We start from the raw sequence: 16107 nt of genomic DNA, 5'->3' as shown, positions 1-16107 counted from the left end.
CCTAGCCAGTCTCCAGACCTGAACCCAATAGAAAATCTTTGGAGGGAGCTGAAAGTCTGTATTGCCCAGCGACAGCCCCGAAACCTGAAGGATCTGGAGAAGGTCTGTATGGAGGAGTGGGCCAAAATCCCTGCTGCAGTATGTGCAAACCTGGTTAAGAACTACAGCAAACGTAGATCTCTGTAATTGCAAACAAAGGTTTCTGTACCAAATATTAAGTTCTGCTTTTCTGATGTATCAAATACTTATGTCATGCAATAAAATGCAAATTAATTACTAAAAAGTCATACAATGGGATTTTCTGGATTTTTGTTTTAGATTCCGTCTCTCACAGTTGAAGTGTACCTATGATAAAAATTAGAGACCTCTACATGCTTTGTAAGTAGGAAAACCTGCAAAATCGGCAGTGTATCAAATACTTGTTCTCCCCTCTGTATATACATACATACACTGCTCAAAAAAATAAAGGGAACACTAAAATAACACATCCTAGATCTGAATGAATGAAATATTCTTATTAAATACTTTTTTCTTTACATAGTTGAATGTGCTGACAACAAAATCACACAAAAATGATCAATGGAAATCAAATTTATCAACCCATGGAGGTCTGGATTTGGAGTCACACTCAAAATTAAAGTGGAAAACCACACTACAGGCTGATCCAACTTTGATGTAATGTCCTTTAAAACAAGTCAAAATGAGGCTCAGTAGTGTGTGTGGCCTCCACGTGCCTGTATGACCTCCCTACAACGCCTGGGCATGCTCCTGATGAGGTGGCGGATGGTCTCCTGAGGGATCTCCTCCCAGACCTGGACTAAAGCATCTGCCAACTCCTGGACAGTCTGTGGTGCAACGTGGCGTTGGTGGATGGAGCGAGACATGATGTCCCAGATGTGCTCAATTGGATTCAGGTCTGGGGAACGGGCGGGCCAGTCCATAGCATCAATGCCTTCCTCTTGCAGGAACTGCTGACACACTCCAGCCACATGAGGTCTAGCATTGTTTTGCATTAGGAGGAACCCAGGGCCAACCGCACCAGCATATGGTCTCACAAGGGGTCTGAGGATCTCATCTCGGTACCTAATGGCAGTCAGGCTACCTCTGGCGAGCACATGGAGGGCTGTGCGGCCCCCCAAAGAAATGCCACCCCACACCATGACTGACCCACCGCCAAACCGGTCATGCTGGAGGATGTTGCAGGCAGCAGAACGTTCTCCACGGCGTCTCCAGACTCTGTCACGTCTGTCACATGTGCTCAGTGTGAACCTGCTTTCATCTGTGAAGAGCACAGGGCGCCAGTGGCGAATTTGCCAATCTTGGTGTTCTCTGGCAAATGCCAAACGTCCTGTACGGTGTTGGGCTGTAAGCTCAACCCCCACCTGTGGACGTCGGGCCCTCATACCACCCTCATGGAGTCTGTTTCTGACCGTTTGAGCAGACACATGCACATTTGTGGCCTGCTGGAGGTCATTTTGCAGGGCTCTGGCAGTGCTCCACCTGCTCCTCCTTGCACAAAGGCGGAGGTAGCGGTCCTGCTGCTGGGTTGTTGCCCTCCTACGGCCTCCTCCACGTCTCCTGATGTACTGGCCTGTCTCCTGGTAGCGCCTCCATGCTCTGGACACTATGCTGACAGACACAGCAAACCTTCTTGCCACAGCTCGCATTGATGTGCCATCCTGGATGAGCTGCACTACCTGAGCCACTTGTGTGGGTTGTAGACTCCGTCTCATGCTACCACTAGAGTGAAAGCACCGCCAGCATTCAAAAGTGACCAAAACATCAGCCAGGAAGCATAGGAACTGAGAAGTGGTCTGTGGTCACCACCTCCAGAACCACTCCTTTATTGGGGGTGTCTTGCTAATTGCCTATAATTTCCACTTTTTGTCTATTCCATTTGCACAACAGCATGTGAAATTTATTGTCAATCAGTGTTGCTTCCTAAGTGGACAGTTTGATTTCACAGAAGTGTGATTGACTTGGAGTTACATTGCGTTGTTTTTAAGTGTTCCCTTTATTTTTTTGAGCAGTGTACATTCATACATTCATACATTCATTCATTCATTCATTCATACCATATGTGTGTGTTTACAAAAAGTATATATGGGGGATTGGAAATGATGCAGACAATTACATTTATGGAAGCTACAATCTATCTGCAATATTAAAGTTGATCTTCCCCCTAAATAAAGAAATAACATATTACCCATTGGTAAAAATAGGCATTTTTGATTCGACACCCTAGTCTATGCATATATCTATGCAGCCATGCGCTCTCTATCTCTGTCTTTGTCTTTCTTTCTCTCTCTTTTTGTCGTGCGCTCTCTCTCTCTCTCTACTTTTACCCTTTCTCTTTTCCTCATTTGTATTTTTTCTCTCTCCATCCTTCCTTCCGTCCCTCTATATGTCCATCTCTGTTTAGGTATGGATGGATGCGGGGACTCAGATATTCTTCTCTTATGGCATCTGTCTGGGGAGCCTTACCGCCCTGGGCAGCTACAACAAATACAACAACGACTGCTATAAGTGAGCCTCACACACACACGCACATGCACACACACAGTAGATGATAGAAACCAAATACACACAAAGTGGTACTAATTTCATCAACTTAGCTCACCAAGACAAATAAAGCAAAGGGATAATTTCACCTTTCAGTTTTCATCTCATGAATTGGCAGATTTATCCGTAGAACTTTTGCTTTCTTAAGGTACTCCCTGCCTTTGTTCCAAATGGCACCCAATTCCCTATGTAGTGCACTACTTTTGACCCGGGGAATAGGTAATAGGGATTCATTTAGGATGCATCCCCCAACTCCCAGTCCCCAGATATTTTACAAAAAGAATGCCTGGAATGACAGGGAAAACACTGACACCGTACTCCACCTAGAACAAAATCCCACACTGTCTGTTTCCCACACTGACATGCAGGTCCTGGCAATTACAAACCCTGGGTTGTGTTCATTCGGGAACATAATGGAAAACGTTTTAAAGCACTTTGCAACGGAAAAACAAAAATGTGCGTTTCTTATTGGACAGGTCCAGGTAGTCCCTCCCTGTTTGTCTTTTTTTTGGGGGGGGGGGGTGGTACACAATATACATGACCCAGGCTTCTTTTGTAGCTGGACAGCTCTTTGAAAGTTGAAGCTGGCGCCGGACCATAAAGATAACTGATTACTCTTTTGAACATGATCCCTTCTTTTTATGCCACTATGGAATGATTCATGTCTTGTTTTGATTGATTGGGTTGATCAATTGTATGGGGCTGTATAGTATTTTTTGAAAGACTAATTTATTCAGATGTATTGACAGTCTTCTTGCCATTGTGTGCTTTTTAACATTCTCGTTAATCAATTTATCGATTATTTAGCAGATCAGATATTTGATTCATTGATTAACTGACTGATTGTGTTTTCATTTATTTATTGATTATTGTTCTTTTTTTATACTTACTTTAAAGTCGTGATTGATTGAGATTGTCTGTTCCCTATATTTACTCAGTGATTGATTGTGATTGTCTGTGTGGTTTGCCAGGGACTGTTTTTCCCTGTGCCTGCTGAACAGTGGCACCAGCTTCCTGGCAGGCTTTGCCATCTTCTCTGTGCTAGGCTTCATGGCTCAGGAGCAGGGTGTGGACATCGCAGATGTGGCCCAGTCAGGTACATTACTGGGGGGGGGTTGCTTGTGTAGTTGTTTTTTCTATGCCGATATATGTGTTTGACTATTTAAACGCATCTGTATTTGTGTCTATGTCGCTGACTGTGTGTAACATGTACAGTTGTATACATAGCGGATTCTGAAAGTATTCACACCTCTTTACATTTTCTACATTTTGTTGTTACAGCCTGAATTTAAAATTGATTAAATTAAGATTTTTTTGCCACTGATTTACACACAATACCCCATAACCCTCAGTGGAATTTTGATTTTTTTTTATTATTTTTTTTTACAAATTAATTACAAATGAAAAGCTAAGAGATCTTGAGTCAATACGTATTCATCCCTTTTGTTATGCAAGCTTAAATAAGTTCAGGAGTAAAAATGTGCTTAACGAATCACATATGTTGCATGGACTCATTCTGTGTTCAATAATAGTGGTTAACATGATTTTTAATGACTGCCCCATCTCTGTACCCCACACATACAATTATGTGTAAGGTCCCTCAATCGAGTAATGAATTTCAAGCACAGATTCAACCATAAAGACCAGGGAGGTTTTCCAATGCCTTGCAAAGAAGGGCATCGATTGGTAGATGTGTGAAAATATATATATATATATATATATATATATATATATATATATATTTAAAAAATTGCAAATGCTGAATATCCCTTTGAGCATGGTGAAGTTATTAATTACACTTTGGATGGTGTATCAATAAACCCAGTCACTACAAAGATACAGGCGTCTTTTCTGACTCAGTTGCCGGAAAGAGGAAGGAAACCACTCTGGGATTTCACCATGAGGTCGATGGTGAAAACAGTTTCCGGTTTAATGGTTGTGATTAGGGCTGTGGCGGTCACGAAATTTCGTCAGCCGGTGATTGTCAAGCAAATAACTGTCGGTCACATGGTAATTGACCGTTAATTAACATAAACACATTTAGCATCTCTTTGCTTCCATTTTAAAACATCTAATAAATCCATGTAATATAGCCCACACCTTCACAATAAATCCATTATTTATTTTAGACAGGTCTAAAGAAACATGATATGAAGAAAATGTTTTCTATTTCAGAAGAAAAGAATAGCATACTCTGAGTCATCCTTATGTTAGGTCCTGATCTGGTTATGCCAAATGGCTGTGGGCTCCACTAGTTCATTTAGCAGACAAGATTTGCTTATAATTCCATATCATTATTTTATATTATTTTATAGTATGAAGAATACAATTGAACTAAGCTGAATGAAATAGAAAGGATATTTTCTCCAAATGATTTGAGGGAGTGTGCACTATTCTGTGTTGAGCGGTTAACAAAGAAATAGGTACTCCTATATGCTTAATTTAGAGTTATTACTGTACGTTTAGTTGTTTTACAAACATTGGGCTGTACAGTTGAAGTCGGAAGTTTACATACACCTTAGCCAAAGACATTTTAAACTCAGTTTTTCACAATTCCTGACATTTAATCCTAGTAAACATTCCCTGTCTTAGGTCAGTTAGGATCACCACTTTATTTTAAGAATGTGAAATGTCAGAATAATAGTAGAGAGAATGATTTATTTCAGCTTTTATTTATTTTGTCACATTCCCAGTGGGTCAGAAATTTACATACACTCAATTAGTATTTGGTAACATTGCCTTTAAATTGCTTAACTTCGGTCAAACATTTCGGGTAGCCTTCCACAAGCTTCCCACAATAAGTTGGGTGCATTTTGGCCCATTCCTCCTGACAGAGCTGGTGTAACTGAGTCAGGTTTGTAGGCCTCCTTGCTGGCACATGCTTTTTCAGTTCTGCCCACAAATGTTCTATATGATTGAGGTCAGGGCTTTGTGATGGCCACTCCAATGCCTTGACTTTGTTGCCAGAACTTTGGAAGTATGCTTGGGGTCATTGTCCATTTGGAAGACCCATTTGTGATAAAGCTTTAACTTCCTGACTTATGTCTTGAGATGTTGCTTCAATATATCCACATAATTTTCCTACCTCATGATGCCATCTATTTTGTGAAGTGCATCAGTCTCTCCTGCAGCAAAGCACCCCCACAACATTTTTTTTTTTTTTTTTTTTTTTTTTTTTTTACCTTTATTTTACTAGGCAAGTCAGTTAAGAACAAATTCTTATTTTCAATGACGGCCTAGGAACAGTGGGTTAACTGCCTGTTCAGGGGCAGAACGACAGATTTGTACCTTGTCAGCTCTGGGATTTGATCTTGCAACCTTTCGGTTACTAGTCCAACGCTCTAACCACTAGGCTACGCTGCCGCCCCAAAACATGATGCTGCCACCCCTGTGCTTCACGGTTGGGATGGTGTTCTTCGGCTTGCAAGCCTCCCCCTTTTTCCTCCAAACATAACGATTATTAAGACCCATTATGGCCAAACAGTTCTATTTTTGTTTCATCAGACCATTGGACATTTCTCCAAAAAATACGATCTTTGTCCCCATGTGCAATTGCAAATCGTAGTCTGGCTTTTTTAGGGTGGTTTTGGAGCAGTGGCTTCTTCCTTGCTGAGCGGCCTTTCAGGTTATGTTGATATAGGACTCGTTTTACTGTGGATATAGATACTTTTGTACCTGTTTCATCCAGCATCTTCACAAGGTCCTTTGCTGCTGTTCTGGGATCGATTTGCACTTTTCGCACCAAAGTACATTCATCTCTAGGAGACAGAACACGTCTCCTTCCTGACGGCTGCGTAGTCCCATTGTGTTTATACTTGCGTACTATTGTTTGTTGACATGAACGTGGTACCTTCAGGCGTTTGGAAATTGCTCCCAAGGATGAACCAGACTTGTGGAGGTCTACAAAAAAAATTCTGAGTTCTTGGCTGATTTCTTTTGATTTTCCCATGATGTCAAGCAAAGAGGCACTGAGTTTGAAGGTAGGCCTTGAAATACATCCACAGGTACACCTCCAATTGACTCAAATTATGTCAATTTTCCTATCAGAAGCTTCTAAATCCATGACATCATTTTCTGGAATTAAAGGCACAGTCAACTTAGTGTATGTAAACTTCTGACCCACTGGAATTGTGATACAGTAAATTATAAGTCAAATTATCTGTCTGTAAACAATTGTTGGAAAAATGACTTGTGTCATGCACAAAGAAGATGTCCTAACCGACTTGCCAAAACTATAGTTTGTTAACAAGAAATTTGTGGAGTTGTTGAAAAACGAGTTTTAATGATTCCAACCTAAGTGTATGTGAACTTCCGACTTCAACTGTGTATGACAGTTAAGCTCTACACCCCTTGTAAAGGGTTAATGTGCTTAATTTTAAGAAGTTATTTGGCCACTTTAGTTGTGATCCAAACCTTATTAAAATATATTGGCCTATGGGATAGGCTACATGAGGTGTGAGACTATGATAAGAAAAAGTCACAAAAAAAGGCAGTTTTTTATGCTGGGGATCATTCACAAGGGGTAGGCTAATATTTTCACCCATAAGACTATTCTTGATTTAATCTTGTCTTTACGTATACTAAATCATGTGTGACATTTGTTTTGATTTAGAATGGACCAATATCATGCACCTGTATCGAACCAGGGGCAGCGGAACAAATACATGTAATCTATGCACTTATATAGTGAATGGAGGATGCTTTTCCCCGTGGTTTATTTTTATGCCAGCCAGGTAGGCTATATTCCTGTTGTAAATATAAGCAATGTGCTTAATATTAGGAAAATTGAGAAATAAATATAGTAGGCCTAGCCGGTGAGGCGATAATAGTCACCTCAACATCCCTAGTTGTGATATGAGAATTGAAGATGGATCAACAACATTGTAGTTATCCTACAATACTAACCTAAATGACAGTGTGGATGAAGGAAGCTTGTACCCAATAACAAATATTCCAAAGAATGCCTCATGTTTGCAACAAGGCAAAATGTGGCAAATAAATGTACTTTTTGTCCTGAATACAAAGCAATTCAACACAACACGTCACAGAGTACCACTCTTCAAATTTTCAAGCATGGTGGTGGTTGCATCATGTTATGGGTATGCATGTCATGGGTGAGGACTAAAGTTTTTTAGGATAAAAAGGAAATGGAGTACAGCTAAGCACAGGCAAAATCCTATAGGAAACCCTGTTTCTGTCTGATTTCCAACACACTGGGAGATTAATTCATGTTACAGCAGGAGAATAACCTAAATCACAAGACAAAATCTTCACTGGAGTTGCTAACCAAGATGACATTGAATGTTCCTGAGTGGCCGAGTTACAGTTTTGACTTAAATCGTCTTGAAAATATTTAGCAAGACTTGAAAGTGGCTGTTTAGCAATGATCAACTTGACAGAGCTTGAAGAATTTTAATAAGAATAATGGGCAAATATTGTACAATCCAGGTGTGCAAAGCTCTTAGAGACTTACCCCAAAAGACTCACAGCTGTAATTGCTGCCAAAGGTGTTTCTAACATGTATTGACTCAGGGGGTTGAATACTTATATAATCAAGATATAGTTGTGTTTTATTGTTTATAACTTTTTAATACTTTTTTTATTTTTATTCTTCCACTTTGACAGTATTTTTGTGACAAAAAATACAATTAAATCCATTTTAATCCCACTTTGTAACAGAACAAAATGTGGGAAAAGTCGAGGGGTTTGAATACTTTCTATATGTGTCTGACTCGGTGTTGTATGGCTGTGTTTGTTTCTCTCCAGGCCCTGGGCTGGCCTTTATAGCGTACCCTCGGGCTGTAGCCATGATGCCTCTCCCTCAGCTGTGGGCTGTGTGCTTCTTCCTCATGATCATCATGCTGGGGCTGGACACACAGGTGTGTGTGTATGGCACACACACAAACGCACAGGGTCTCTTCCACACATGCATCCAGTGTATAACAAATATGAATTACAATGTAACAAGCATCGTATCCACATGCACACACAGACACACCCACACAGTATGCAACAGACAAGCATTGCAATGTAACAGCCGTCTTACCAACGCCAACCTACCCCGTTCCCCTCCCCCTTCCACCCCCTGTCCAGTTTGTGAGCCTGGAGGCCCTGATGACCTCTGTGACTGACCTCTACCCTACGGTGATCCGGCGGGGTTATCGACGAGAGCTGCTGCTGCTGATGGTGTGTGTCGTCTGCTTCCTGGTTGGCCTGGTCATGGTCACCCCGGTGAGTCTGGTTGGATGGATGCATGGGTAGATGATTTCTTGGCTACCCAGACTCCTTGCTCCAGCCAAGTGCTACCCCACGCCCTTGGACGTTAGTTTCTTCTCTGGAAGTCTGAATCTTGAGTGCCTCCCCAACCCTTCACCAAATGCGAACACATTCAGGGCCGTCTGATTGGTCAAGAAACTGATGGGTTAGGCCACAGCCAAAGCACACGTGGGTAAAGCGGCAGTTTGAAAATTCATCTTTGGCTTTGATTCTCCGATTGGTTAGAGACGATCCAATCGCTGATTACTTTGTTTTATAAAATGCCCCTTGTGCCCCTAAAGTCTGTAGCCAATGACAGAGCAGCAGAAGAATTTAGTGTGAGTTGTCAGGCTAGGTGGATGGATGGATGGTTGTCTGTTTTACTGGCCACATGACTGGTTGGTTAGCTTGGGTGGCTGTCTACGTGACTGGCTACATGGCTGGATAGCTGACTGTCTGTCTCAGTCTGCTTGCCTGTCTGTCTACATGATTGGTTGTCTGTCTGTCTATTTGAAATAATGCCCGACTAGTTGATATATCCACTTACTGCTAGACACTCTGTTACAATTAGTACATTATCCAAATGTCTTCTCCCAATTAAATGATCTCCCTCTGTCTTTTCAATTGTGTAGATCTATGATGTGGTGATAAATCTGTGATGTAAAGTTCTCTCAATCTCTTTGGATAGGGTGGTCTCTATGTGTTCCAGATCTATGACCACTACTCCTGTAGTGGGGCCAGTCTGCTGCTCCTGTCCATCTTCCAGTCGGTGATCGTGGGCTGGGTTTATGGTGAGTCCAGAGGTTGTGCACAATAAATACCTTATCACAACCTTAACACAACATCTTTCAACCTCATGTAGACTTGACACTGTACACCTGTACTGAACACACCCTCTGACGTGTGCCTCAACACCGTACTTTCTTTCTGTTATCTATATATCTTGCTATGGCGATCTCTCAATTGTGCAAATACATACAAAGTGAGCTAACAGTGGTGTTTAACTATGCACAAATCTTGTATGTCCTCTCACCTTACCTTCCACATTCCTATTCAGGTCAACAGTATATGAATCTGGAGTAGTCTATTGCGGGCAGAAGACATTCAGTGTGAGCTGTAGTGTAGTGGAGGCCGAGCCAGCGCCAGATCTATTCATGAGTCGCTGTCTCCCCAGACCCTAAATCTTCCCGCTGAATGTGTCGCCACACAGTCTCAGCCATGGGGCAATGGGGAGCCCACAGTAGCTGCCTCAGATACTAACACACAAAAAGCATAGGCAAAGAAAAGCTCAGGCATGAATCTCCCTTAGCGACTTAGCGTTAGCATGTTATCATCTAACACAGAAAAACTCCGGTGATAGAAAAACCTGAGCATAAATCTTCTTCGAACGCTAAGATTCTAACGCTAACATCCCAAAAGTTCCTGACACAGAAAAGCCTGGGCATAGATATACCTCAAATGCTAACACTAAGTCTCTAACATAGACAAGCTCAGACACAGAAAAGCCAGAGTGAAAATCTGCAGAGAGTCTACAGTGGAACTGTAGAGGGATTTTGGGTGATCTACTTTAATTTGTTTCCATGTAAGTTGAGAGTGTAAGAGAGGATTGTTGTTTTACGATAAGAGCCCTAGCCAGAAGGTAGAGACACGGGCTGTAGATAGGAATGATGATGGGGACTGGAGCAGTCTGTGTGAGGTGGGAACCTCTCTGCTCTGGTGGATTCCTAAGAAGTGGGAAGTGTGTGTGTGTGTGTGTGTACGCGCGCGTTTAACTTCATACATGTGTGCCTACAGTGCATTCGGAAAGTATTCAGACCCCTTCACTATTTTTGTTACGTTAAAGCCTTATTCTAAAATGGATTCAAATTTGTTTTCCCCACATCTATCTCCACACAATACCACATAGTTGCGAAGTAAAAACAGGTTTTTAGAACATTTTGCTAATGTATAAAACATGTTAAACTGAAATATTACATTTAAGTATTCAGACCCTTTACTCAGTACTTTTGTTTGGCAGCGATTACAGCCTTGAGTCTTCTTGGGTATGACGCTACAAGCTTGGCACACCTATATTTGGGGAATTTCTCCTATTCTTCTCTGCAGATCCTCTCAAACTCTGTCAGGTTGGATGGAGAGCGTCACTGCACAGCTATTTTCAGGTCTTTTTATTATATTTTTATTTAACCTTTATTTAAGTAGGCAAGTCAGTTAAGAACAAATTCTTACATACAATGACGGCCTACCCCGGCCAAACCCTGACGACGCTGGGCCAATTGTGCGGCACCCTATGGGACTCCCAATCACGGCCTGATGTGATACAGCCCAGGATCGAACCAGGGTCTGTAGTAACGCCTCTAGCACTGAAATGCAGTGCGTTAGACCGCTGCGACACTCAGGGAGCCCGGTCTCTCCAGAGGTGTTCGATGGGGTTCAAGTCCGGGCTCTGGCTGGGCCACTCAAGGACATTCAGAGATTTGTCCCCGAAGCCGCTCCTGAGTTGTCTTGGCTGTGTGCTTAGGGTCCTTGTCCTGTTGGAAGGTGAACCTTCGCCCCAGACTGTGGTCCTGAGTGCTCTGGAGCAGGTTTTCATCAAGGACCTCCCTCTACTTTGCTCCGTTCATCTTTCCCTTGATCCTGACTAGTCTCCCAGTCCTTGCCGCTGAAAAACATCCCCACAGCATGATGCTGCCACCACCTTGCTTCACCTTAGGGATGGTGCCAGGTTTCCTCCAGACATGATGCTTGGCATTCAGGCCAAAGAGTTCAATCTTGGCTTCATCAGACCAGAGAATCTTGTTTCTCATGGTCTGAGAGTCCTTTAGGTGCCTTTTTGCAAACTCCAAGCGGGCTGTCATGTGCCTTTTACTGAGGTGTGGCTTCCATCTGGCCACTCTACCATAAAGGCCTGATTGGTGGAGTGCTGCAGAGATGGCTGTCCTTCTAGAAGGTTCTCCCATCTCTACAGACGAACTCTGGAGCTCTGTCAGAGTGACCATCGGGTTGTTGGTCACCTCCCTGACCAAAGCCCTTCTCCCCCAATTGCTCAGTTTGGCCGGGCGGCCAGCTCTAGGAAGAGTCTTGGTGGTTCCAAGCTTCTTCCATTTAAGAATGATGGAGGCAAATGTGTTCTTGGGGACCTTCAATGCTACAGACATTTTTTGGTACCCTTCTCCAGATCTGTGCCTCGACACAATCCTGTCTCTGAGCTCTACGGACATTTCCTTCGACCTCATGGCTTGGTTTTTGCTCTGACATGCACTGTCAACTGTAGGACCTTATATAGACAAGTGTGTGCCGTTCCAAATCATGTCCAATCAATTGAATTTACCACAGGTGGACTCCAATCAAGTTGTAGAAACATCTCAAGGATGATCAATGGAAACAGGATGCGACTGAGCTCAATGTCGTGTCTCATAGCAAAGGATCTGAATACTTATGTAAATTTACAAACATTTCTAAGAACCTGTTTTTGCTTTGTCGTTATGGTGTAATGTGTGTAGATTGATGAGGAACAAAGTTAATTTAATCAATTTTAGAATTAGGCTGTAACGTAACAAAATGTGGAAAAAGGGAAGGGGTCTGAATACTTTCCGAATACACTTGGGAGAGTTGAGGTAGCCATGCTTTACTACTTTCTGAGCATCCCCGTGGAGAGCTGTGGAAATGGTATTTGTCCATGGTCAGGTCTCCAGTAGTTCCTCTATGGTCATTACGACAGTGGTATTTAAAGGTTGTCTATTCGGGACCTTAGACACTATCCTGTACTATAGTTCTACCATCTTATATGGGTCTCCAATTTAAGTGGTTTGGGACCTTTAGGACCATTTTCTAGTTTTCAATTACTGGTCTTTACGATTGCCTGGACTTCAGATTGACCTTGTTTGGTCCTTACAATTCAGAACCATGGTTAAACCACTGTTGTGGTCAGAACCCAGCCTTGACCACAGAACCATGTAATAACCCCTCGCCCTGTTCCTTAGGGCCTGACAGGTTCAATGACAACATTAAGCACATGATTGGCTACAGCCCGCTACCCTTCTTCAAGCTGTGCTGGCGCTACCTGACGCCAGCCTTGTGCACGGTGAGTGACCTTTAACCCTTGACCCCTGTGTGTGGGAAGAGTCCTGTGAACTTCATATATACAATGACAGACACAATTGGGATATCTGTGTACACATTTGAGTAACTGTGTGAATTATTTTGGTTACCTTTTTTGCAGAATCTAGTTGTGACTTTTCTCTGTACATTTCTTACCCTACAAATGGATCAGACTGACCCAATGGATTCATCTTGGACCAGTGTGTCATATTCAGACAAGCAATGTGTGTGTGCAACTCTCTTTCTCTCTCACCAGGCGACGTTTGTGTTCTCCTTGGTGTGCTGGTCCCCTCTGTCCCTGGGGAAGGGCATAGTAGCCCCGGGGTGGGCCACAGCTCTGGGATGGCTCCTCACCCTCTCCTCTGTCTCCCTGCTGCCCCTCTGTGCACTTTACGCCCTTGCCACCACCCCCGGCAGCCTAACACAGGTCAGTCACACAGTAACATTTTTACACCAACAGCCAACTGCTACACTTGGCCCTGCCATAACCCAGACTCCCACATTAACTGTTACTCTTGCCCCTACCGTCCAACACTGCACTATGTGGACTGACTCTACACTTAATTACCTCCATCTCCCCTGTGACTTACCCTCATGATTACACAAGACATTCGTTAGTGTGTCTTGAAAATAACTTGTACCTTCCCATCATGCTATAGTGAATAGGTTGGCCAGTAATTCAGGGCACAAGACTGTACTAAGCGTATAAGACATACTGTACAGTGCATTAAGGTATATGTTGTGTGTGACTAACATCTCGTCCATCTCTCCTGTTGACCCGTAGCGTTTCCGCCGGCTGTGTCGTCCTGCTCCCGACTCCAATTTGGCCATGGACCACCGGACCACCTCTCTCACCTTTGAACCTTGTCTAGCTCTCACTGCCGGAAATCCAATGAGCCAATCGCAGACGTGATCTAGGTACGACCACCCTGGGTTTAGCCAATACGGTTTCTGCGCACCAATGGGACAGATCAGAATCAGGGATCATGGGATGTTTCTATGGAGATGGGAAGGCCTCTGCCCCTCTGTTGTGTTCTCACTGGTAAATGGAGACAGGATGGTGGTTGAAACTGTGATGGAATCCAGCCTGTATGCTGTTGGGCCTGGGATATGTGGACCGGGCTTAGTGACATGCCGCTAACTGTGTGTATTTTTGTGAATGAAGGAGGGGGGGAGGGGGGAAAGAGAGGGAAATTACCTCGTCATAATTTCAGTCAGACTAGCCAATGGTTTCTGACTGGACTATTTTGATCAGACTGATTGGGTCTGAAATGGTACCCTATTCCCTCCCTATATAGTACACTATTACTTTTAACCAGGGCCGCTAGGGAATATAGGAAATATAGGAAATGTAGAAAATATGGTGCCATTTCAGAGTCTTTAATTGGCTAATTGAGTTAAGGCATTAAGTGAAACTGTTTACAGAAAATGAGAAATCTGGACTGGAAGTAGTGAAAAAAATCATACCTTAAAAGATCTTTTCTCCTTTTTGCTATTTATTGTGTTGAACAATGAAATAATGAATCAAGTTAAATGAATGCAATAGTACCATGTTGAAAACATAAGTAATAATCAGAGAGACATACTATACACTGAGTGTACAAAACTTCAGGAACATCTGCTCTTTCCATGACAGACTATCCAGGTGAATCGATGTGAACGCTATGATGACTTATCGATGTCACTTGTTAAGTCATAGTACCTAAACTGTTTGTGTAAACATGTATACGCAGGGCCCAGCTGTAAAAGAGACCTCGGTCTCAGTCTGTGTTCCTTGTTGAGATAAAGGTATAATAACAGTAAGTCCACGTCAATCAGTGTAGATGAAGGAGAGGAGGCAGGTTAAAGAAGGATTTTTAAGCATTGAGACATGGATTGTGTATTTGTGCCATTCAGAAGGTGAATGGGCAAAACAAAATATTTTAAGTGCCTTTGTACTGGGTAGGGTAGTAGTAGGTGCCAGGCACACCGGTTTGAGTCTCAAGAACTGCAACGCTGCTGGGTTTGTCACGCTCAATAGTTTCTCGAGTGTATCAAGAATGGTCCACCACCCAAAGGACATCCAGCCGACTTGACACAACTATGGGAAGCATTTGCGTCAACATAGGCCAGCATCCATGTGCAACGCTTTCGACACCTCGTAGAGTTCATGCCCTGACGAATTGAGACTGTTCTAAAGGGCAAAAGGGGGTGCAACTCAATATTAGGAAGGTGTTTTGTACTCTCAGTATATAGTAGGAACTCCGACATACGAACATGTCAGGAATGGAGGTCCTTCAGAACACTGAAATGTCCGTAGCTTTGCAATTCACTTTAAAAACTCATCAAACCTTTATAGAATATATTGATTTAATATATTTTTATATAAATTATTTGTTATAGAAAATATATACGTGTATATATATTTGTTTTACATGTGTTTTCTAATCATTTATCTAGATACTGTAATAATATCTGATTTTGTTTTTTAGACCATGTAAACAACATTTACATTTTACAGAAGTTCCCAGTTTCATATTGCCCGTTCGGTTGACTGGTCAATCCGTAACTCTGAGGCTCGTATCTTTGAGGTTCTACTTTATGTAATCTAATGGCATAATGGAAGGTCTTCAATCATGTGAAAATCCCTGTAACTATTTTCTTGTTCTACGGTATGTGACAACTGTGGCTAATCATGACCCAATGTGTTCTATTTTACTTCTCAAAGCTGCTGGAAACGTACACTGTCATCTCGGTGTACAAATTGTGAGCCATGGATATGACACTTTATATTTCAGTAACGTGTTTCTTTGATTTACTTTCTCATTGAAATCATGATAAAAAAACAAACATGCTTGTGTTGTATTAAACAAGTGTGTGCATACGTATGTGTCTGCGTGTGTGCCTGTCTGCGTGTGTGCCTGTCTGCGTGTGTGCGTGCAGAAGACTGTGTTCGTCCACAGAGTTTACATTTTTAATGTCACGTGCACAAGTAGACTGAAATGCCTTTCTTGCCAGCTCTAAATGCAGTAATCAATAACAATGTAATACTAAAAATAGCATAAGGTAGAACAAAATCCGGGTCAGTCAGTTCCAGTACCATATGTACAATGTGCAGGGATACTGGAGGGGTAGATGTGTAAAGGGAAAGGGGGATACCTAGTCAGTTGTACAACTGAATGCATTCAACTGAAATGTCTTCCGCATTTAACC

At 42.5% G+C, this 16107-nt stretch overlaps 1 protein-coding gene across 5 annotated transcripts in view; it reads left to right on the top strand.

The window, feature by feature from the left end:
• Positions 1-15778, top strand: part of LOC139566302 (sodium- and chloride-dependent GABA transporter 2-like) — a 49246-nt gene extending 33468 nt beyond the window's left edge. For 4 of the 5 annotated variants that reach the window (XM_071387389.1, XM_071387388.1, XM_071387391.1 and 1 more), the window contains exons 8-15: positions 2423-2526; positions 3534-3658; positions 8329-8441; positions 8656-8793; positions 9506-9608; positions 12798-12898; positions 13172-13342; positions 13700-15778. In XM_071387389.1, the coding sequence (XP_071243490.1) occupies positions 2423-2526; positions 3534-3658; positions 8329-8441; positions 8656-8793; positions 9506-9608; positions 12798-12898; positions 13172-13342; positions 13700-13828 (984 nt within the window). In that variant the 3' untranslated portion in view covers positions 13829-15778. Of the gene's footprint in view, positions 1-2422; positions 2527-3533; positions 3659-8328; positions 8442-8655; positions 8794-9505; positions 9609-12797; positions 12899-13171; positions 13343-13699 lie in introns of those variants that run through there. The other variant, XR_011673081.1, reaches the window with a different exon arrangement.
• Positions 15779-16107: the final 329 nt, after the last annotated feature.

This window comes from Salvelinus alpinus, chromosome 38, assembly GCF_045679555.1.
Source record: "Salvelinus alpinus chromosome 38, SLU_Salpinus.1, whole genome shotgun sequence".
Taxonomy (NCBI): Eukaryota; Metazoa; Chordata; class Actinopteri; order Salmoniformes; family Salmonidae; genus Salvelinus; species Salvelinus alpinus.
Note: the sequence above shows the minus strand (reverse complement) of the source record. Positions and strands in the feature narration are given on the sequence as shown.